Source organism: Gymnogyps californianus, chromosome 15, assembly GCF_018139145.2.
Source record: "Gymnogyps californianus isolate 813 chromosome 15, ASM1813914v2, whole genome shotgun sequence".
NCBI classification, from domain to species: Eukaryota; Metazoa; Chordata; class Aves; order Accipitriformes; family Cathartidae; genus Gymnogyps; species Gymnogyps californianus.
Window position 1 is genome coordinate 9,223,766 of NC_059485.1, and position 23,147 is coordinate 9,246,912.

The following is a 23,147-nucleotide window of genomic DNA, read 5'->3' on the forward strand; positions in this document are numbered from 1 at the left end:
TGTCCAGAGTGTGAAAACTAACTATTCAAATGGATATTCAAGGGCAGTAGCTGCTACTGATTCATACGCTAAACTGTAGCAGCTCCAAAGGATGAAGGATAGAGCTCTTTAAGGAAGGCGTTTATCTTGTGGTCTGAGTGTGGATAGCAGTAAGGAAAACAATTTGTAGCCCACCAAGGCTTAGCCATTTTAGTGTGTCAAACGTAATACAGCTTCTTTTTAAAGATGGCGATGGTGAATATACAGGAAGGGAAAATCTTATTTCCTGTTGGGGAAAGGACATACAGTTCTCAGTGGCTTAAGTCCCGTGCTTTCAGTACGAGAGGACAGCCTTGCTCTTGTTCTGCTGCTTTCCGCCTAGCAGGAGCAACTCTACCCATTGGGTAGAATACTTGCAAAAATAGCCAAATGATCTATCTAGCAAAGTACCATTTGTTTTTAGCCTAACTTCAGGTTTTTAATTACCATTTACAGAATGCAAACCAGACCTGTATCAGTTGTAAACTCCTGAACCAGGAGCTGAAGGTGCAACTCTTTGGCAGTGCTGAAAGTGAGAGAGGGCGTCAGACATCCCCTTGGATTGCCTGGTGGTTTTATGATCCTAAACGAGAATAGACCGTGCTCTGTAATGCTGGTGTACCTGTGTGGGAATCGGGGTTTGTACATGTTTCTGAGAAGTCTTTAACAATATTGGAGCCTCTGAAAATATGCTTGTTTAATGGTTAAACTGTGAATATCTGTGGAACAGGCCAAATACATTCGCTCTTCATTTTTATATAATTTAAATCTTTATTGTGTAGGGCACAGGACTGTAGTGAGCAGTGATGCTAATGAAATCCTTGAAACCATTGCAACTATTTAATTTTTTGTAATTAGAGTATGCATTAGAAAACATTATGCATGTAGTGAATCTGCTGCAACTTGGGATAAATAACTATAGATAACTATATAGATATAGTAATATACTGGAAGACTGGTCTGACATCCACACTCTGTGGCATTTTATTGCCTTCCCTTATACGCAAAGAAATACAACTCCTGTAAACTTTAGTCCCTAGTAATAAAACCCTGACCACCTGCACCATATTATAGTTTGCAACACCTTTAAAATTTGGCTCCCAGATCAACTGGAGGCTCAGTTGTGCTAATTTTTACTTGTGTGGGTGCATTTCTGAGGTCAAAGACTATTTATTGATTCAAGTGAGGATTTGAAAGATTCCACCCGTAGCTGGCTGTAAAACATGACCGAGGAAATTAATTGAACACTGAATTGTGAGTTTACGTGCTGCTGGTGCTATTCTATATGGAGAATTATAGCTTTTTAATACTGTGCAATCGTAGTGAAAGGACCACAGGAAAAATAAATGAAGGTGTGGCAGGTGGCATAAAATCAGACAGCTGAAGCCTGTGGCAGCTCGGTCCGCCGAGCGCTGGCTTCCCCGGGCTGGCACGGCAGATCTGCTCATGAATCAGCCTCTGAACCACTACAGCTTTTCAGCTGAGCACATCTGAGAGCATGAAATGAGTTCACCCTGCTCTGCCGATGAGTGAGTGACTCGGGGTTGGTTGCAAACAGATGCAGCCCCTCTTCCTGCGGGCAGGGTGGCTGGCAGGTGGGGCGTTCAGAGTGCTGGGGGCAGCAGCAGCTTTGCCTGTGTGACTTTTATTTCACTCCTTGCATGTCCATCAGAGCCTGAAGAACCCATGGATCCCAGGACTAGCCTGTCACCCACGGTTCCCAGACACGGCTATGCACTGACTAGTGACCTTAGTATTTTCATGACACTGTCAACATAAGTATCGTCCTTACAGTTCTAAGCCTTGTTTCCAAAAAAAGCCCAGCAAAGTTAAAGAAACACCATGTAGTTAATAGCCACCTCAGTCATGATGCAATTTGTTGGCTAGTTACATCATTCCCATTCATAGGAAAATAATAGTCATTGTGAGTTTCCGGGTCTTGCAGCCTTGTGTTCTGCAGTATGATCCTTTTTTGGAAGATCCTTGGTAAATTGGGCACTCAGTTCTTCCCTTGAGCTCACTCTGCTCGAAATGTGTGCATGTGAATTTAGCCTTTTGTATTAAAAAGGAAGATGCTTTACCTGAAACTCAAATTTCTTCAGGGTAGTGTTTCAAAATACAGCAAAACATAAACGTTTTCTCAAATAAGTATTGAAAGCTAAGCGTAGTCTTAAATTTTGTTGTGTGCAAACAAAACCACCAGTGTTAAAATTTTCTCTCTGGACTATTGAAGATTGAATCTTTGGTTTTATATTGCCAGCTGAAGTGAAATACAGGAGATTGTAAGACAGAAGGCTGTAACTCCTTCACCATGAAGTACATAGGTATCTCTACCTCTTGTTCTTAGACTTGAATAGTTTAAGGTTACCATCCTTTTCTCCCAGGATTTAATGCCTGGATGAGTAATCTATTTTTTTTTAATTGACCCAAGTTAAGTATTATCTATTTGCCATACTTTTTGGTATACTGCTTTTAATCTGCATGCAATTGACCCTTTGAAAGGGAGCCAAGTCAAGCTGCAAACAAAAGTGTCGGTCCTCCCGGGTGCTAGTTTTGGAGTGCAATAGAGTGACCGACTAGAGCTACATTGCATGTGGCTCGGGCTTTTATCATCATGCATCCTCTTCCCGGATCAGGCTACCTGTACTGACAATAAATTGAAGATGGAGCAGCTGCTCCCCAAGAGGGAGCCATCAGCCTTTTCATTTGCCCTGGAAAAACTTTAGGAACCCACCTGATGCAGTGCCATGAGTGTATTTTTCTTTTGATTAAAAATACTGTGGTTTGTTCCATGTTGGACTGGACCTGTAACACCCAGCAAAGATGGGAGCTGCAAAAGTGTAAAGGCTACACATGTCCTTTTCCTCCCTGAGGTCAGAATCTTGCTCAGGATAAAACCCTTACGCTTGAGCAAAGCTGGAGTGTTCCCAAGTGTACTGGAGGTGCCAGAGTGGCTTCAGTGCTCAGTTGTATTCATTAGTGCATTTAGGTGGTGTCTCTCTCTCATGCAACACATCTGTGTTTTCCTCCCCCTTGCTTTCCTCCCCCAAAGAAAACTACAACACAATTACTGTCATTGCAAATCCCAAATAGATGCTATGCTGTAGCAACCATTGCTACAAGACTCTTCTTCCAGTTTGAGGGCTGCTTTTGGGGTGTGACCTCTTGCACTAGCAGTACGGGCACATACTCCAAGAGAATGGGGGGACGTGTGAGACAATAGGTAGAAGGAGCACGAACGTACTAGTCCTGCTAACAGCTTGCCTTAAATCACTGACATGACAGCGGTTCCTTGCCACTATTACAATCCTCAGTCTTTGTGTAGTTAGGTTTTAAAATCAACAGGTTTTGGAGGTTTATACAATTTTTTTTAATTCTTAAAAAACTGCTATCTTTGCGTAATTGCACTCTTCAGATAAGCCCTTTCTGGATAACGTGTCATTTCACACACAGACAGAAAAAAAATCTGTCTCCAATGTTCTTGCTGTAAAGTGGTTTTTTTTTCCCTCTGTAAATTATATTTGGACTAAAGGTTGCCTACTGTTGAACCAGTGTGTTTACTTGAATGTTGCCATTTTATGCAGTTACAACTGCTGACTCTTGCTCTTCTCTGGGCCCATGAGAGGGGAGATTGTGTGACCAGAGGTGGCAAACCCGCACAGAGGATTGGTGGAGCTGAAGGCTGGCTGCTGTTTTTATACTCCCATATGTATTACACATTAGAGGACTTCACAGATTAGTGCTTAATATTTTGAAGTTGTGACTTTTTAAGTCACGCTAAACATAGTTATCTTAAAAATATGCTTGCTTTCTTATCTATCAGTTTAAAATCGTCTTTAAAAAAGGAGATGGGCAAGCAGGAGTGGTTGGAGGGCCTTGTGCTGTTAGTTGTTGAGTAACTCGAGTTCCAAGAGCCGTGGATGCAACTGGCAGGATTAGGTCCTGACCCAACGGTACTGGGGTTTGTACTGGCTGGTCTTGAGGGCATGAAGCAACCGCAAGTCCTTGACAGGCTGCATGGAGGAGAAGGGTCAGCCTGGGAGAGCTAGTTGACGCAGCTGGATTTCCTGGAGTACTTGCTTGTGGATCTTGAGGCCCCAGTTCAGCCTCAAGTTGCCCTCTGTGGAAGGAATGCATTTTGATAGTGTTTGCTCCCAGAGAATTAGCTAATTTTAACTAAGGAAATAATGAGAGCACACCTTCGTGCAGCTTTCATTGAATCACATGTGAATACAACTAGCTGATCAAGCTCTCAGTTCCTCAGTAAACCAGCAAGGGTGGATAGGATCAAATCGGCCGTTCTTCGTGTTGGGAGTGGTTTTTGCCTTTTCGGACTTGCCCAAGAGATAACCACGTATGATCCAATTTTCTCGCTCTGGGAAACAATGAATGTATTGCTTGTTGTGGAGCAGACCTGTGCTTCCTCTTTCAGACAGCAGTATCAGAAGTGCTGTGTAAGTGTAATGCTTGAAAATGGCTGGAGTAAATTCTGCTTCGTGTAGGATCTTGTTTTAAAGGGATGTGGCCAAATTTGAAACCATGATCTAGAGGAAAAGTGGGAGAAGTTCAAGATGATGCATCTACTGAGTCCCATTTGGTTTGTAGTTTTACAATTACTTTTCTTATATCAAATTTTGCTCACCGTTGTTGTCTGGAAAAGAATGCAAACAGCATCTTATAGAATGTGCAATCTAAGGCACAATGCAAATAGGTTGTAATAAGAAGGTTGTCTTTACTTGATAGCAATCCTGAGTGCAATGTTTTTGTTGTGTCCCTTTTGGAAGAAGAGCATTAAGTGCAGTCTGAGGTTTTTCTTTTCTTACAAGCAAAGCATTGGTTTGTCCATTACTGACTTCTTGTGGAATTTGTGCCAGATGTATATTAAATATTTTGGTGCTTTTTCTAATCCAAGCTGCCATTCATTTACCTGTGAGATTATTGTACTTCTGTATATTTAAATGACCAATCCCTTAAAGAAGAAAAGAAAAAAAATCCTTTAGTCACAATGTATCCTGACTACTGTAGCTTTGTAAATGTTCCAAAGCTTCTGGGTTTCCTGTATTCCAGTAAGGTCTGAGGGGAGGGAGGGGAACAGCTACAGCAATCTAATCCACTGGAAAGGGAACTTGCACGCTGTTCTGTGCATTACTGAACAAATGAGTAACATTTGTGGTGTTTACATAATGACACATTGGTGTTCACTTTTTTTGTGCTCAAGCTTTGTACAAAATGTCTTATTTAAAGCTGAAGTCCTTTTTACATTTTCAATTAAAAGGGGACAAATTAATTATTTTTTCATGCCTATAAATAGGACTCTTGCTAATTTTATTTGTCATCTCCAGAGTTTCTCAAGCAGGAATCCTGGATGCTTACTAAATCCTGCCTTGTCCTTGCAGGGAGGTGACCACATCATTTTTAAGTGCATGGAATGAAAACTAGCTGGTTTTTTTCAACTTTGCAGTGCAAGTGTCTACAACAAGGAGATGCTGGATGTGAACAGTCTTAACAGGAGCGTATTCTTACAGCGGGATGAGTGCTGAGGTCAGTCTGCCGTTCACCCCCTTCCACTGAGCTGCCTGACCCCGCGCTCTCTGCTGGGCTGGGGTCAGCAGTGGGGACTGGCAGTGCTGGGCGACGGGACTGACTCCCTTTCACGTTTTGTAGTAGCACTGACATTGATGCTTATCCCAGTTTGCAATAGCTACAGCCAAAGGATGCCAGGCTCACTTGGAGTGGATGAAGTACCTTTTTAAAAGAAAAAAATTGGCTGCATTCATCTTGCTTAATAATAGATTTCATTTCAGGAGTTTTGGAGGCTTTAAATTTAGGTATGAACGACACTGACGTGAGCACCTACTACCCGCTCACTAGTGCTGCCTCTGGGCTAGCGCTGCACTTGCCTGTCTTTCCCTTGCCTTTATTTTTCCCTGCTCCTCCACGCAGCAACTCCCAACTTCTACTCCATAAGCTGCTCTTTGCTCAAGAGCCCAGCACAGTGAACTTGGGGTTGGAAAGTAGGAGGGTGTAAATATTCTATCATCAGCTGTATTTAGTAATCTCTGGAATAATAACTGTTTCAACTTTATCTCAGCCTATTCTAATTCATACCAAGAAATCCTTCGTCTCATGTGCAAACCTTTTAACAAACTTTTCCTTTTTTCTTTTTTCTGAGTGCCGAAAGCTCTCCTAGGCATCCTCGTGCTTGGAAATTCCGTATATTAACAAGAGATGCTCAAGCAGCCTTTATTTTAGGTGGCAATGGCTGCAAAGCACCAGTCTGAAGCTGTCAGGTTGCAAATCACCTCATCCTACTGCTGGTAGTGCACCGAGTCTTACTGCAACTCTGCCCTTCCAGCTCCCTGCTGAAAGCGATGATGTGTGAAGTTCGCACAGACCTGTGCTTTCCTTAAAATGGCCCTCGCCCCTCCCACAGCCACACTGCAACTTCTCTTTTTTCTTCTTTTTTGTGTGTGAGGGGTGTGGGGGGTGGTCAGGGAGGGAGGAGAAAGTGGAGATTGTCCAAGAAGTATGAATCACCAATTCCTCCTTTCGATGGACTAAGTACAGTACTTTCCCGGAAAGGAGGCAGCGACTGTGCTTCAGAGCTGGCGCAGCACATTTCCAGAAATCCACACAGTTGCATAGAACAGCTTTTAACCGCTGAGCAGGTACTACATTAACTTGGCTTGCTGGTTTACGGCCTGCAGTGTTTCAGTGAAGACAACCCAGCTGGTACGTCAGTCTCCGGCAATGAACGACTTGCTGAGTTCCATCTTACAGGCCAATACTGATGGGCTTGTATGCAACACTCCCCCTGGTTCGCTCCCAGCTCTTCCTAAGCACTGCCCTAGCTCACCCACTGCCAAGGAAAACTGCCACAGCAAGAAGGGTTAATGGAACAGGTTTTGTGCTTTAAGATGTTTTGAATAGCTTTTATTTTTAGGCTTTGTAAAAAGATACAGAGTGAAAGCCTATTGTTCTTATGGTAAGAGATCTTTACAAAGACATCAATATTTAAAGTAATTAAAAATATCTTAACAAAAGACTTTCCTTAAAAACTTGGCAGTTTAACAAGCACTCCTCCCTCCGTCATCTTTTATTCCCATCAGACCAAGGCCAGATTGTGATCCATGCATGCTGCAACATAAACAAGAGGTGTGTTATTTCTGCTCAGGGTAGCCTTGATGCATGTCAGCTTGCTGGTCTAGTAGAGAGAAGCCTGCAACCCTCAGGGTCAGCAGATTGAAAAACTGTATATGGTTTTTTTTTTTCTCCATCCAACAATTATTTAGCAATCTTTTTAATCAAGAAGCCTCCTCTGGACTGTCAGTCCTCTGGGAAACAGTAATACAGGAACCTCACTTGGCAAGAAACCTCTTCCAAGCCTGGGATGGAGCTCCCTTCCAACCCACTCAGCAGCCCGAGACGTGAGCCAGGCTCTGTGGGCTTCTATAGGATCCCTGTGGATGCAAACTCCTGAATCCACCTGTTCTGCTAGTGGGATTCATACCCCTCGGTGATGCAAGACAACACGCAAGCTTGTGGTAAGTGAGGCTAGTTTGAGACGGCCCTTGAAAAGTAAATTTGGACCCACTGAGACCAGTGAATCTGCTGTGAAGGACACATGGTGTGGACTGTAACTCCACAGCCATCCTCTCAGACCTCTCCAGTGGGGCTGACAGGTTAGTACGCAAAGTAACTGAGGTGATGCAGTGGTGTAGAGAAGAGGCAAATGATTGCTCAGAAATGTAAAAACTGACTCAGCCCAGAAGAAAGCAGCAGATGATCGAAGGACCACATGCACTACTAGACTGCCCGCAGAGGTTAGCCTTCAGTTCAGGCCCCCCCTGGCTGGTTTAAACTGAGGCAGTATTTGATACCAAGCTTGTGCAAGAAACCACTTACACGCTGCTACATGCAATCAGCACATCTCTAATACAGTAGCAATTGCTGCTGTCTCATTTTGTATGCTATTACTCTTTGGTGTAGGGGGAAAACAAACAGCTTAATGATATTTATTTAAGAAGACAAATTATTTAAAAACAACCAACTAAATTTCTTTTTTTTTTAAAGTTATTAGAAACTGAAAAATTAGAGCAAATGACACCAAGAGCAGCCCTTGGCATGCAACCTTACTGAAGCGGTTTGTCACTGGCATTAAGCCTAAATATACTCTTGGCTTGGGATGGTCTCCCTTCTAGGGACAGTTTGGTGCAGAGGATAATACTGCATCATGATTCTTCTCGGGAAGCTTTGCAAGTAAGAGAGGGCAACCTGGCCTGGCTGCCTAGTCAGGCAGAAGAGATGCTGCTGAGCAGCTCTGTCTCCCTGCTTCTATTTCAGGGCATGTCTTCTGTCTCCACAAGGAATGGTGCCCCTTCTGTTGGAGGGAAACTGAAGAAAAGCAAGGATAGATGTGACCTTTATTTGACTGTCTGAACAGTGACACAGTGCGAGAACAGAAAGCTGACTGCTGAAGTAAGTACGTACTCAGTAACTAGGGCCTTGCCTGGGAAAGATTTAACCTGTCTGGTTAATAATTAAGCAGTGAATGACTGTGGCAGTTCAGGCTGCAGGGTCTCAAATGGAGGAAGCCCACCCCATCTGGAAGCATCCCCGATATTGGTGCTGAAGTCCAACTCAACTCTAGGACTTGCCCCTTCCTATGAAGGCTTAATGACTTGGTGAAAGTGTTCTTTTTTTCCAATTGTGTCCTTCATGTAAGAATGAGGGCATGAGCCACCTTCTTGATCAGCTATGGCTGAAGCACGTACATCAGGGTACCACAAGACAACAACTGGTAGATGGTGCCTTGGCTGCAGCAGTTAGGTGGTTTTAAAAAAAAAAAACAGATGAAAACAACCCCACCAAAACCACCCGAAAAACTGGCAGCTGTGGAAACTCTGTTCGATTCTCTCATGGGCACATAAAACACCTCTTTGTCAATAGGGCTGAAACATCCAACAGGGGAAGGTAGGTGAACTGAGAAGATCTGTATAATTCATCAACACTGTGTACTTCAGCCTTGCTAATCTGGACCATCAGCTACGTAAGTGGTTTCAGCATTTGTGTTTGTTCTGGATCAGGCATGGCTTATGGGCAGAACTTACTTTTGAGGTTTTATTGGCCTAACATGAAAGTCAGACTGAGTAAGTACAACAGCTTCTTCAGGCCTTCTCTCAGGCTTTCACTTCCTTGTGCAGGGTTTTAATTTTTAATAGATTAAGATAAAAATATTTGGCTATGTATTTTCCTTGGCTCTTTGCAAAATAGGTGACAAGTTACCTGTTCACTCCAGGAAAGAGAACAATGCACAGGGTGTTATTCTGCAGACTTCTATAGAGCTTTTTGACATGGTGGTCTAACTTCTTCACCTTTTTCCTTAGATTCTGCTCCTGCACAGAATATAAGCATTAAAATCCCCAATTCATCTGCAGATCTCTAGCAATCAATCACACTTAAAAGTGCATGTGGTGAGACTGACCCTCGGGCAGAGGGATCGAACAGGTGAGGACAGCAGTGATTCCGTTACTGGCTGGCATTTGGCAGTGCAGTGGCTCAGCAGCAGGGAGAACCACGTGCCCTACTCAAATGGCACTGCAGCTTCCTCCAGTAAAACTGAGAGCTGCAACTAGAGCTGTTCTTTCCTGCTACACAACTAGTCATCTCTCCCTCTGACTCCCTTACCACTTGTTACACCTGTACATTGCTCTCTCTGCTCTCAAGTGGTAGGCTTCAGTTCCTGTGTAGCATCACTCACTGCCCTGAGCAGCTCTGCTGGTTTTAAGGTTATACAGTACCCTGCAAACATCACATTATCTTGCGTGATACTACCTCTCCAAACTGCCTTGTGGGAACTGATCCTTGGCAGCCTCTTTGCTCCAGCACAAGGAGACCCTTCTGTTACATGCAGCTCTGCACCTAAGTCTGCTCAAAGTTATCACTCCTCGTTCCCAAGGCAGTACCTCCTAACTGCAACAAACATCAGCATAGCCTTAAACTCACAGAGTCAGACAGTTGCTCCATTTTCTCATGTAAGATGTTTCCTCCTTGCTTCCCATTGCTGTGATTCATTTGCCAAATCCATCTGCAGAGGTGACCTGAAGCAAGAGCGTTCCTACTTCTTAGATTGCTACCCCTCATGGTCCATCCATTGATAACTTCAAGGGCATCCACAGCACTCTCTGATTTCTGGAATTCTGAAACACAAAGAGAAGGGGAACATGCTTTGGCAGTGATGTTGCTGCCGTATTCCTTGGTACCTGTAGGGCAGAGCTGACAGTGTCGAGCAGGAGGGAGATGAGAAACTGAAATCACTGCAGCAAGCAGATCCTCATCTTGCTACAGGTAAGCATCAGACTATAGAAATGCCACTTAACTGCAACAGCACTCATCCTGTGGTTCTCCTCACCTTTTTAGAGGTGATTACTTGTCTGTGTGCAGCTGCACAGTAGCCAGCCCTCACATTGAGGTAGTGGAGCCAATGAACTATCCTGGAACTTTTCTAAGTAAAGATTTTATTTTTTTTAAGCAGGTTTTTTTTCCCTTTAAATATCTAGCTGTAACCTGCTCCTCCAAACAATACATGCTTTCACTGGAGTATTTTAAATACCATCACTTTGAGCATACATGAGTTTCAGTAGCTCTTGCTGTGTCTGTGCAAAGTCCCAAGGGCTGCTGAATGAGCTGATTTGAAGGAAATAAGCCGGCTGTACATGAAGCTACTTACTGAGGAAACAGCAGTTCCTGTGCTTTCCACTCTGGAGATCCTTTGGCAGGAACAGCGTTTCCAGGTCTTTCAACTGGCTGAATTCTTCTTGCAAGTCTGTCTCTGTTAATGACTTCTTTAGACCCGCCACATAAATAACACCTTCATTTTCTACATCCAGTTCTAGTTCCTTTATCAAAACATCACAGTCCAGCATTGCTGCAGTGACAGGTCTCTGGACCTGGGGTGGATTCAGCAGGAACAAACACAGCACGTCAGCCCAAGCAGCTCTGTGGTCTGAACTTCTATTTTAAATTATTTTCTCCCATTACCAAAAGTTGACAAGCTATTTTCCCTCCCTTGAAAAAAAATATGACTCATGAAGACTTACTTAGTCACGAAAAAGGAAGAGAGATCATGTTTTTAATGCAGAAACACTGTAAAATTAACAACCCCATACTTTGTATATGGCATTTTAACACCCTGTTACTTGGCTCTTCCTTTTAAAGCTGCAGTTGGAGGTCAGCATGCTTTCTAACGCCCTTCTGCTGACAGGCAGGAAGGAAAAAAGAGGGCTATAACAATTTCCTTTCTGCCAGTGGCCCTAAATTGCCCAGGGACAGGGAGATGGTAACAGCACAACCAGCCAGCATTTGCCCAGACGCTACGCTGTGACTACCTGTTAAAAGAGGTATATTCGATGCTGTTCCTGTGCGCAACATCATAACTTAGGCTTTTGCTATTTGCGTTGTTTACCTTAATGCGGGATCCTGCTACCTCAGCTCCATTCAGGCTTTCCACAGCAAGCTGGGCAGCTTCCAGCACTTCATATTGGATACAGACATAGGGCTTGAAACAGAATGATAAGATACTTCAGGCTTATCAATAAGACACATTAGCCCTCCCTTTTTAAAAGTGAGGTCTCAATGAAGTTTTCTTCTAAAAATAGAATATAAAAAGGTTTGGGGGTAATATATGTAACACTCCATATACTGTAGCTGTTAAAAACAACCTTCAATTAGCTCATCAATTAATAACAACCTTTTTTTTTTTTTTTTTTTTTTGCTGCATTAAAGGCCTTAGCATATCAGTTCTCTCCAGAGGGACAAAAAGCATCTCAGCTTTTCCAGTGCTGAAAGTCCTCTAGCTTGAACAGCACAGTTAAGCCACATGAGCTGTGTTCATTCTTGTCATTGTGTGGAGCAGCTTTTAGATACCCTGAGTTGTTGTAGCTGATGACTAAACCACCAGAAAAAAAACCCAAACAGAGTAACTAGTATTTCAGTGGTTCCAATCCATATCTTTCCAAGAGACTACTTGGGCCTTCCACGCCTGTCAGCAAGCTTAATGCTTTGAGTGCTCCTCACCTGGTATGTTTCAGTTACCACTGTAAGAGATTGGATTGGTCCACACCTCTCAAATTCTTTTTTCACAGACTTCAGGCAAAAGCTTTCTTCAAAAGGACCTGCGTAAATTGTCAGCATGTCAGTCAGCTTGCTTCTCACCTGTAGGAACACAGATTAGAGAAGGAACTTCACAAAGCAAAGGAACTAATTACTTGGTGCCTCCAGATAAACAACATCTCTTTCCAAGCTCAGCAATGAAGACTATTCTCAAAAAAATAGTACCTTTTCACAAAGTCCAGCAAGAAGGTGAGATGCAATGTACTCTGGACCCAAACTGAACTGAATGATACTGAATGTGGACAGGGGAACATCTTCTAAGGCTCTCTGAAGAATCTGAAGGGAAAGGAGTGTACAAGGCTCAAAGAGGTACACGACAATTGTACTGCAAAGGATCAGAAACAAAGCTATTGAACTTAATTCCCAACTTTAATTTTCATTATTGTCAAGGAAGCCCTCAGGCAGAAATTCTTCTTTAGTGAGTCATGAGAGGATGTAGAGGATCAAAGCTTATTTCCGACATGTTAAAATGGATTTAGCTAACCTGGTATTAACACTATTGCTAACAGTACTGTCAGTCAGCTTTTTAAAATAGGACTCATCTACCCACCCCCAGAACAAGAACTTTGAACTACTTTGATGCTTGCTTAGACCAACCCACTCTAAGTCCATTCACCTGTTTGTTTGAAGTGCTCAGGTTACTCTGACACAGGCCAGAAGAGTCTAGTTCCTGTCTGCCCAAAAGGAGGGGTTTTTGGCCCGTCACCTGCAAGCAGTCTAAAAAACTATCAGAGAGAAGAAAGCTGTGAATCACAGTACTTATCAATATGGTGAATTAAAAGCTTTCAAGAAGTGCTTGTCAGAGAAAAATGATACAGTTCCTTAAAGAAATGTGAAAGAATATTCTTGTCTTCAACATCAAAAGAAGCCTAGAAAATGCTTTGTGAAATTTAAGATGCAACTTCTGAAAGTTTTTCAGTGCTATGCTACAATTATGTGTGTGTCTCTGAAGATCCTGATGCCTTCTGAAAAACATAATGCACTTCTTCGATTTTCCTGAGGATTCAACTGAAGGAAAAACATGCATATTTGAGAATCTTATTACCATGGTTTGGGTAAATGTGGAGGCTCATTCAACTGTTTGTGGACCCTACATCCTTGTGGCTGTAACGCGGCTTTGTTCTGTGAGACCTCAGCCAGTTTTTCAGTTGTCAGAAGCATCTCCAAGTTTAGTTCTGCTACCTTGGGGAAGGAAGAAGATTAGTAGCTGGCTTTCATCTCAGCTAATTGTAGCTAACCAAAAAGCATGTGCTTTCTCTATGAGTCACCTAGGCACCCTCCACAGTAGTGAAGAAACACAGACATTAATTTCTTGCCTTATTATTTTCTGTTGTCATTTTCAAGCATGCAGCACTCACAGCATCAACCAGCAATCATCTCCAAAAAAGTTCTCTCAGAAATCAACAACACAAGCAAGAGACTCATAAAACCAGCTGAATCACTACCACAACATACAAGGTCTCTCACTTCTTTCATCTGGAAAAATGACAGGCACTCCTGTAGGCTGGAAGTGTCTCAATCCTTCTTTACCCAATGCCTCTCTTCAAGATCAGCAGCAATGCTGATTCATGTCAGTGTTTGAGTACTGAAACACTGGTAATGCTCAGGTTATTAAGATACCTGGATATATGCTGAAAGTAACAAGCTGTCAAAATTGAGGCCTCTATCACAGCTCCATTTTCTCTTTTAAATCAACAAGAGGATGGTCAGGAGTGTTTTTTTTTTCCCCTTCATAAGCACAACAACTTGTACATTCTGCGATTAAGGACAGAAATCTTAATTAGATATAACTACCTTTGCTGGTCCTTGCTCAATAAAGAATTGAGCCAATTCCAATGCAGCTCTAGCATCTTCTGCAGGATCATGCCCAAGCTTCTGTTCACACTGAATCTCCTTCCTAGGGCATCAAAATTAGGTGTACAGGCAGGTTATCTGTTTTTCCGCACTGACCAACATCCTGTCTTTTCTAAACTGGGTCCTTTTTGGGCAAAATAGCTTTCCCCTCTCCAAAAAGGATTTCAGTTCTGTGCAGCAGCATTCTTGTGAAATATTCCCAAAAGTTACTGCAAGAAATGTTTTTGCAATGTTGAGCAAAACACTGTTTACCAGGTTTGACAGAAGTAGTGCTAATACTTGGTACTCTGATGCACGACTATTTTTAACTTTACTTCTTCCTTGACCAATGACCCAACTCACAATTTGCACACAGATAGGGAGGCAACCTCCAACTCAGTGAAGTCTGGCGCTGCAGAGTATTAATATTCACTATGTGAATGGTGAGAACTGCATCGCTAAGACATACTATCCAGTGGTAGCTAGTACACTGAGGAATATGATTTAAGTCAGTAAATCATACTTTCATACATTAGCCTTTCTTTCTTGCTAACTGCAAGATCTCATTTGCGTGAGCCAGTGTCTTTGTTGCTCTACAACTCAATACACTGGTACTGCTACAGACCTGCAGAAAAGCTAGTTTTGCTAGGACTCAAACCTGGTTGGGTCACAGCGTCCCTGCCTGCTCCAAGACAAGCCAATTTATTATGCTGCCTGATGTTTCAAGCAGGCAGTAAATTCTTCTTTACCATGTCTATTTGCACAGCCTGCTCCTCTCTTTTGGTGAAAAAAATAGTAATTCTGATGCTACTAGTGGAAGAGCAAGACCCTATGACCCACCATGACAGTTTCTAGTATTTCCCATGACAATACAGTAATAATCTTACCCTAAAACAGCTTTGGCTAGAAATTTTAGCTTAAATCTTCGACCTTCATTTCTGGCAAAAAGCAATGAAGTATCAATAACACTGGGGTGGATCATCTGGAGGAGAGAAAACATCACCAGTTTAATTTAAGAACAGCAGTCATATAGAATTGGGCAGTAACTCCATTGTTATCTTTGCCTCTGCCTTTTCATTTCAGTTGCCAGTTTCTCACTGATAGGTAACTGGCCCACAACAAGACCGCAGATGGGAATAAAGAAACAAGCCCAGCTCTCCTTTCTAACACTCTATTGGGAAGATCTAGATTGGGTTAGAAAGATTAATTATGATTCAAGAATTTTAGGTTGGTTAAATTAAATATAGGAAGGACTTCAGTTCTTCCCGTGACAGAGCTATCAGAAGCATCTGGCTGCAGCAGAGAGGTAAAGCTTCTGTTGCAAGCGTATCTATGTCTGGACAGACTCCTCCCTTCCTTTTGGGTTCTGAACAGCCCCTTGCAAGTTTTACAGATGTAAGGAGAGTCTCTTTTAAATCCTTACAGACATAAGGCTATTCATAATAAAAAGCAATTAACAAGTGTTCACTAATAAAAAGCGGAATTGTTTTAGAGTTTTCATGTCTGAAATGAGTATCACAGGGTTGGGGAAAATACTCTTAAAAGCATACTCACTTCCAAAGCCTGAAGATCAGCATTTAGAGAATGACCCACCAATACTGCATCATGGGGAAGCATATTTTTTAGTCTGGTTTGGATGTCTGACAGTCTTGTTTTCACTGGAAGAAGCATTTTCTTTGTGATTCCTGAGAATCTTCAAAACAAAAGTTGGATGAGGTAAAAGCAACACATTAGCAACAGCGCCTACTGGAGAATATTACAAGCAGGGCATGTAAAATATGAACTCAGTGTAACTAATGACAGAATGCTATTTACTGCTTTCTGTTCCAACATAAGAGGATATACTGCAGGTATATTAAACTGCTATGAGTGCTACCACATCTGTTTCAAAAGTTTCTCGCTCTCAAGTGTAACTTATTCCTAAGTGATGCAGTTCTTAGCATCAGATAGCACAGGTAAGGAAATACTGCAAGATTGATGGTGGAAGGAGATGCTTCCAAGTAACCTGAGGGGACTGGCACGTCACCTCCTGGATAAAGCTGGGCAAAGTTTTGGAGAAGACAAGGCTTGAGTTTTGCCTGCTTTTCTTATAATACTGAGCCCAGCCCTAGAGGTGTGTACAAGCTGATGAGCTGCTCTATTCATTTTTTTACAGATGAGCAAACTTAGCTATGGAGCAGAGAGATGCAGACTGCAATCCTGTACTCTTACCCTCCACCTTATTTTATAGCCAGCAATAAAGAGTAACTTGTACCATGTATCATTAATTTGTAACAGAACTTTTCCTAGAACACTGCAGAATGGTAATGCTTCTGCCTAGTAGCCACACGGGCACTATGTAGCAGAGAGTGTATACATAATGTTGGTTGTTCTAATCACATAGCAAGCACTGTATTCTTAACACAGAGTGAAATGCAGTAGGCATCTGTGCAAACCAAAGCCTTCTGAAACGTCCTGTGTAACAGGCTTAATTTGAAAGTGTTGTAGCTCTTAAAGATAAAGAGGTAAGAAACTTATGTGCAAGTCACCTGGTGCGGTAGTTCACTACTGTGCTTTCAGGTTTGACTAGTTCATTCAAGAGGCATTGACCCTGTGCATCCACCAAAGAGACACGAGTGACTTCGTTCCCTTTTGCAGTCAGGCACTATCAGGAAGAAGCAGAGGCAGTTGCTGAATCAGCATGATGGTGCCACTCAAAAACCTTAGCTAACACCTGATTTGGCTGCAGCCAGCATCACTACTAAGGAGTTACCCAACTTAGAGATCTGTCACTCATAACTAGTTGTTTTATACTGTAGTATGCTTCATTTTAATTGTTAAATGCCCACCATAAGCACAGCAAACACACAGGCAAGCACAACACAAAGATAACCATTATAAAGAAGTGCTGATTTCACAGAATCAGTCTGTGCACTGCACTGCAGAGCTGTCACTGAGAGCACCTTCACCAGAGAAGATGTACAATTTAAAAGCAGAGCCCAGGTTGTACCGTTAGTTACTCAATGCTGATGCCAAATAGGCACCTCTGCAAGGTCAAAACTGCACTAAAGGAGGAATCTTCACCACAGCATGCTGCCAGAAGAACTGTGACGGCTAAAGGAAAGATGTGTGATAGGGAAGTATCCTTCCTTTCCCAAACCTTGGGAAGGGCGGGGAGGAGGAATTCCACAGCAGTGTCAGGGGTTACTGCAGCATTGCTGATGGGCCTGGCAGATCCAGCTGCTGCTCTGACAGCCAACGCAGAACTGAGCTCTCTGCTGCACTGCTCAAGATAATATTTCTGTCTTGTCGCCAGAACCACTTCCTGAGTCCTTCCCATGGCTGCATTAGCACTGGTACCATCAATGAAGGGACTGGCAGCAGATATTAATATATCGGAAGTGGTTTAGCAAATATACAGGGTGCTTGGCTCCCTTTGGAATAGCTGGTAGGAGTTTGGTTGCTTGACTATATTTTGTAAGGCCACACATATTTGTTTTTACCATTTCACAATCCAGACCAAAGAGGGGGCTGCTGTCTGTCCTCTGCTGATCACACTCTGTATATACATAGCCCTTACATCCAGGGGAGCCTGGAATCAAAAGATACCCATGAATAAGAAACAGACCTCTCTCTTCTAAAACTCATCATATATCTTATATGACCAAACATATCACTGTCAAAATTAAAAAAAACCCACAACAAAACAACCAAACAAAAGCCCTCAAAAACTGACCTTTTATGGGATAGTAATTTTTTTTCTGCTCTTCTAAAGTTAGAGTATAGCTAGTAAGGCCTCGTTTTTTTTCTCCGTATTTCCGAATGATGGGATCACATTGCAAGTCTGAGCTTTTAGGAATACATTCACTGCTAGTGGAAGCCAAACCTGTAAGATACAGAAGCATCTGTCAAGCTCAGACAGCACTCTCTACTTGCAGTCAGTTTTCAGCATTAGTATGCACACTAAGAGGCTACACCATTTCAAGGGAAAACACTACCTGGAACAATAAACTGGAGATATAGATAGATAGATAGATAGACAGACAGACAGACTGACAGACAGATAGAAAGATAGACTATCTATCTGTCTATCTATCTCCAGTATATTTTTATCTCTCTCTCCAGTTTATATCTCATTTATTGTGTGTATATACATACGCACACTATATACATTATATATACATAATTTATATATACACAATACTATATATAATGTATACAGTGTATATACTATATAAATATATATAATATACTTGATATTCAGGACACTTGAATCTTTTCCCAGTTCAGCTACTGATGCTGCTGGCTGATTCAGAAGCAAGTCACATCACAAGTCTCTGTCTCGCATTCCTTTCAGAAATAGAGAGAACAAACTTGCCTCGTAAGCATGACAACATAATCATCTGTTACTTCATGTAAGCTGTAAAAGAAGTTCTCTTTTTTTTTCTACCTTCTCTGTGAAATTCTTTCCTCTAAGTATTATCAGGAGAAAATGTGTTTTAAGTGTGGCTCACAAAGAAGCAAGCACTGAACTGACACCAGAATCCACAGCTGTATAAAGTTAAATTATCCTGTAGGTGATTCTCTGCAGATTGCACTTAAAAGAAAAATATACCTGACATCTCAGATCTGTGACTGTGCAGTAGGTTTACAGTCAGGATGCTAGAGGACTTTGTCAATACATTGAAAGTAACAGCTGTTCATTCTCCCATTTAGGACTTGAATTCAAGATTCTTTGTTACACTTCTAACAATTTCAGTGAAGTTCGCTTTGTAGTCTCTTGCAGGTTTTGTACAAGCCTGTTGGATTACAATCACCTCTATAAAGAGCGTAAAAATAGGAAATCAGTCGTCAACACACCCGTTCTTTACCTTGATTTGTTGCTCAGTATAACAAAGAAAACTAAGAAGAAATGAGTAACTACTTAGCTTGAATCCAATTTATATCTCTGTATCTTTTATTAGATATATCTTAGAATAAAACAATCACAAAATGGGTAACGAAGCGTCAGAATTTTGGATTAAACATGTTAAAAGCTTTCTCTCTGCTTTTTGCATTTACTTGTGACAATAAGCCCAACAGAGAGTTACTGAACTAGTTACAGTAACTAGTCTCATGCTTTAAGCCATCGTATGTTTTCCTTTGTAAACAAGTTTACCATAGCAAAATGCTGGGATTGCACAGGACACAAATTACTGTTGAAAGTGAATCACTGTGGTTGAAAGAGATGATGCAAAACCAAACAAGATACCTTGTGCAGTGTTTTGAGGTTTCAGGTTTGCTCCTTCTCCATACAGGCTGTCTAGGAAGTTAGCGGAAGGTGTTAATGTGAATCTCTGAAAAAAGAGATGTGTTAGAGACTTTGAAACAGAAGCAGAAATATGAAGCAAATGAGATGTTTCTTGATCCCCAAACCAGCCAAATTTAGAGGAGGATGGATAAAGAAGTATTGGAAATATGTTTGGTGTTTTCCCAAGGAAGAACAAAAACCCAACACAAACCAAACCTGTTTTAATGACAGACAATATATGATTCTTTGTACTAACAGACAGATTTGCCTTGCCTGATACGATCAAGGAGGCAAATCTCAAGACTTTCTTTGACAGAAACTAAAGCAAGTTCCAGACCTTCCAGTTAAGTTGTGATTTGCATTTGCTGCAGTTCAGGGAGAATTCTCTAAAAGTCTGAATCGAAGTGCTTCTTTCTTTCTTCTTTCAAAAATGTTGCTTGTAACTCAGAAAATTAAAATAATTCTTTTAATAATCTTTTGGGGAAATGGGAGAAACTTGACATAAAGTGCAAATAGCTAAAGTGAGACTTTTCAACCAGGGGGAATAGCATAACTCTACTGAGAGTCTCCTCACTCACTCAGAGTAAATTCCAAATTAACTGAGATATTTTTAATCTCATTGGCATCCTGAAGATGCAGGAAGCATAACAGTCAGAGGACTGAAACATCACTACACGTTTCACCTGGTAAGGCTTCAAAGACGTAAGTCTTGAAAACCTGTTTCTAATATCAAAGCCTTGGCCTTTGTTCTGAGCTGACAAAGGCTACAAATAGATCCTCTCATTAGCTTGCTTTGAGACTCAAAGATGGCCACTTCCTATTGGAAAAGGCAGTAATTTCACTGCAGCGATTAATCCTTGGGACATGGTTTCAGGACTGGAAGAAGTTCAGAAGACAGCAATACAGTCTGGGGACTTACATGCCGGAACGCTTTTCTGAGGTGTTTGAACTGCAAATAGAATTTGTAGAAATGGAGTTGGCTCATTTCATGTAGAACAATAACCACAACCCCGGCCAGGTGGCTTTGGTGATAAATACGGCACCAGCTGCAGTTAAAAAAAAATTAAAAAAAAAAAAAATCAAAGCAAAACAATTATCAAGCACTCTTAAAAACAAACTTGGAATCAGCCCAGCTTTTAAGTCAGTGAATGGCAAAGTGCCAAATGACTTCAATGAGAAGAGGCTTTATAGCTTATCTCAAACAGACACATATTCCTGGAAGCAACATAATATGGGAGACAGAGAAAGAATGAGTTATAGCAAAATTCTGCTGCAGTACCATTTCAAGACATTTATACCTCATTTATATGCATCAGAATGTGAATACACGAGTAACTTCAGCTGCAGTGATGCAGTCTAGTGAATTAATGCATCAAAAAAGTTTCACAAAATCGTTTTCTATTCACTACTGAAAATCTAAAGTGGGATCATTTTTGCCTTAAGTTTCATTTCAAGATTCATTATATTTCACCATATTTTTGCCATCTGAGGTTATATACTCTCCTCAGCCTTTCCCTTCCATTGCTGAGAAGCTGCCCTGAAAAAGGGCAAAGTGATTAAAATGTTTTTCCCAAAACACTCTAGAACACTCTGTTTCAATTATATCCGACATGAAATGTGTTAAATTTTTTCTTGCGTTCAGTGTGTGAAGCTTCTTCGGTTCCACAAAATTGTTTAGTTTTTGATAACTGCATGAAACAAAACTATGAAATGGTACAATTTTTGTCAGAAGAGGAATTCTGGTCTCTGGCCAAGCCTAGCAACAACTGTATCTACATAATACAGGCTGTCATTATGGTAACTGCGTTGCAAGGATTCCAAAACCAGCATGGCCAATATGCCTTTAGGTATGTTTTTACAACACATGAGGACAAAAGACAGGGTTGATTCCTGAATATGAATGTGTTATACCTGGGTTGTGCTGCATTGTGGCATTTTCCCAAAGCTGCATACTTTAACAACTCATACAGTTGGTCATGGCTGATTTCGCAGTCCTCACCAAATAAAGCTGCTGACAAGCGAGATGACTTTTCCTGTAAAAAGGGAAACGCTAGTTAAGAAAGGTTTCATGTAATCACACCAGTTCATGGAGAATAAAGTGAATTATACAGTAAAAGGAAACTATTTACTATTTGGATACAATCAACCACATTTAAAATAACTCTTCCACTCATTACGGGCAAAAGTTTCCTTTCAGATCACACTTTAATATTAAATTTACTATCAATATTTCAGTAATCCAGGTACCCTAACTTCAAACATTTACTTAATAAAGACTAATGTAAGTAGATATATGTAGTAAGGAGACTTAAAGATATTTGATTTGCAAACATGATGTTCTGCTCTCTCAACCCATTCACCCACTTGCTGCTGTAGAGCTTTGGGCATTTATACAAGTGTTCTATGTAGCCACTTCATGTAAGGTTTTTCTGAAACCCGTTTACTTAATTTACATTATGTGATCTGTTTTGGCAGATGGCTTTGCTGACCCCTGCAGGAAAAAAATTGTTTCAGTAACATCCAAGGAAACTGCAGGAAGAAAGCATCGAGTAGATGAGATGGAGTTGAGACTGTACCACACAGTTCAACACAACAGTTCTTTAAGCCTAAATGCACAAACTCTCCTAAAAGCTAATCAGCAAGTAAATGCGTGAGTTTGGAGACCTCCACTGACCATACGGCCTGTTCCAATGAGCTCCTTTGATCTGTAAAAATTTTAAAGATACTCTTTTTTAATGGGATGACAAGACATCACAGCATATAGGGGAAAAGCAAAAAACCACAGAACACTACAGAATATCAAACCCCACAGGATAAACAACTACCAGAAGTTGTGTTTTCCCCACCACGCTAACAAGCCTTGTGCTCATTAATCTTGACAGAGCCTGCCCACGTGGGACTGAGATGGTGCACTTTTAAAGCCATTTGTCGTCAGGTAAGAAAGCTAAACAGAGGCGACAACCTTTGAGGTTCAAGTGGTTAAGAATCATCTGGTAATAATAACACAGGGTGGTGTAATTGCTAGTCCCTCATCCCTCATGCTAAGTCAGACAAGTAAGTAATGACACCGTTGTTTTCAATACAGCCTAATTAGAGCTTTGCAAAAAAGCCCAACCAAACAGCAGAAGTTTTATTTCACCGAGCAAAGGCTACCTGCCAACACAGGAATTTCAGTCTCTAATCAGGTACAAATAAGACTGATCTCACAGGTCAGACACGCTCACTCTTGTCCCACACTGGGCACTAAGTTGTAACCTGGGTGAGTAAGGTGTTACCGTGGGGTTGAAATTTTGGGTTGATTTGCATCCTTCAGGTGTGAATGTGCTGAGCAGGCACAATGCTCCTTTCAAGATCTACTTTGTTTAGAAAAAAATTATATTGGAGAATGTATTTATTTTTTAACAAAATTTCTCAGCTACAAATGCCTAACACTCCCAATGAGTTCACTTCCATATTTCCTGGAGCAGAAACTAAACCGTTATCTGTAGATATTATCTTTAGCCAACCCTCTAGCTAGACTGCCAGTAAAACACGTTTTTGCTGAGCTTCCAGCATCCCAACGTGCGATGCAATCAACCTACCAAAAAGGTGGCTGTAAGAGAGAAACACCGGGCAGCCACAGCCCTGCAGCGTTTTCCTCACAACGCCCGCGCGACGGGAGCGCCCCGCTGCTCACCTCAGGGCCCTGCCCGCCGCCGTCCGCCTTCCTCCTCTTCCGAGCTGCCTGCCGTCCCCCCGCGTCCTCACCGGCGCCGGCGGGCCTTTTGTACCCGTTTACGCAGACAGCCTTTGCCATGGCCTAGACGAAAGCACCGCGGGGTCAGGGCGGCGGGGGGCGAGGCCGCCCCAGCCCCTC

The 23,147-nt window shown here is 41.8% G+C and overlaps 1 protein-coding gene across 3 annotated transcripts; it reads right to left on the reverse strand.

The window, feature by feature from the left end:
* Positions 1-6,933: 6,933 nt before the first annotated feature.
* Positions 6,934-23,129, reverse strand: REXO5 (RNA exonuclease 5). 3 transcript variants are annotated; one of them, XM_050906132.1, is made up of 19 exons: positions 22,968-23,129; positions 21,203-21,324; positions 20,211-20,337; positions 19,253-19,337; positions 17,738-17,887; positions 17,505-17,593; positions 16,551-16,666; positions 15,577-15,715; positions 14,910-15,004; positions 13,984-14,086; positions 13,235-13,371; positions 12,806-12,914; positions 12,355-12,465; positions 12,094-12,231; positions 11,483-11,575; positions 10,748-10,967; positions 10,024-10,217; positions 9,304-9,413; positions 6,934-7,155 (listed from the first exon to the last, which is right to left on the reverse strand). In XM_050906132.1, exons 1-19 carry the CDS (start codon positions 23,085-23,087, stop codon positions 7,086-7,088), a joined length of 2,328 nt encoding a protein of 775 aa, XP_050762089.1. In that variant the 5' UTR covers positions 23,088-23,129; the 3' UTR covers positions 6,934-7,085. The 3 variants fall into 3 exon arrangements, with proteins under 3 accessions (XP_050762089.1, XP_050762091.1, XP_050762090.1); XM_050906133.1 differs by lacking the exon at positions 6,934-7,155 and adding an exon at positions 8,344-8,412; XM_050906134.1 differs by lacking the exons at positions 19,253-19,337; positions 20,211-20,337; positions 21,203-21,324; positions 22,968-23,129 and adding an exon at positions 18,617-18,713.
* Between the last annotated feature and the right edge of the window lie 18 nt (positions 23,130-23,147).

What these genes read in the sequence shown, in the direction of transcription:
- REXO5 (XM_050906132.1), bottom strand. Translation starts at nt 23,087, where the DNA reads ATGGCAAAGGCTGTCTGCGTAAACGGGTACAAAAGGCCCGCCGGCGCC. An exon ending in TTGGTCTGGATTGTGAAATG is followed by an intron (nt 16,667 to 17,504) that starts GTAAAAACAAAT and finishes TCTTCCTGATAG; the next exon opens with TGCCTGACTGCAAAAGGGAA. An exon ending in TGGAGCAACTGTCTGACTCT is followed by an intron (nt 9,414 to 10,023) that starts GTGAGTTTAAGG and finishes TATTCTGTGCAG; the next exon opens with GAGCAGAATCTAAGGAAAAA.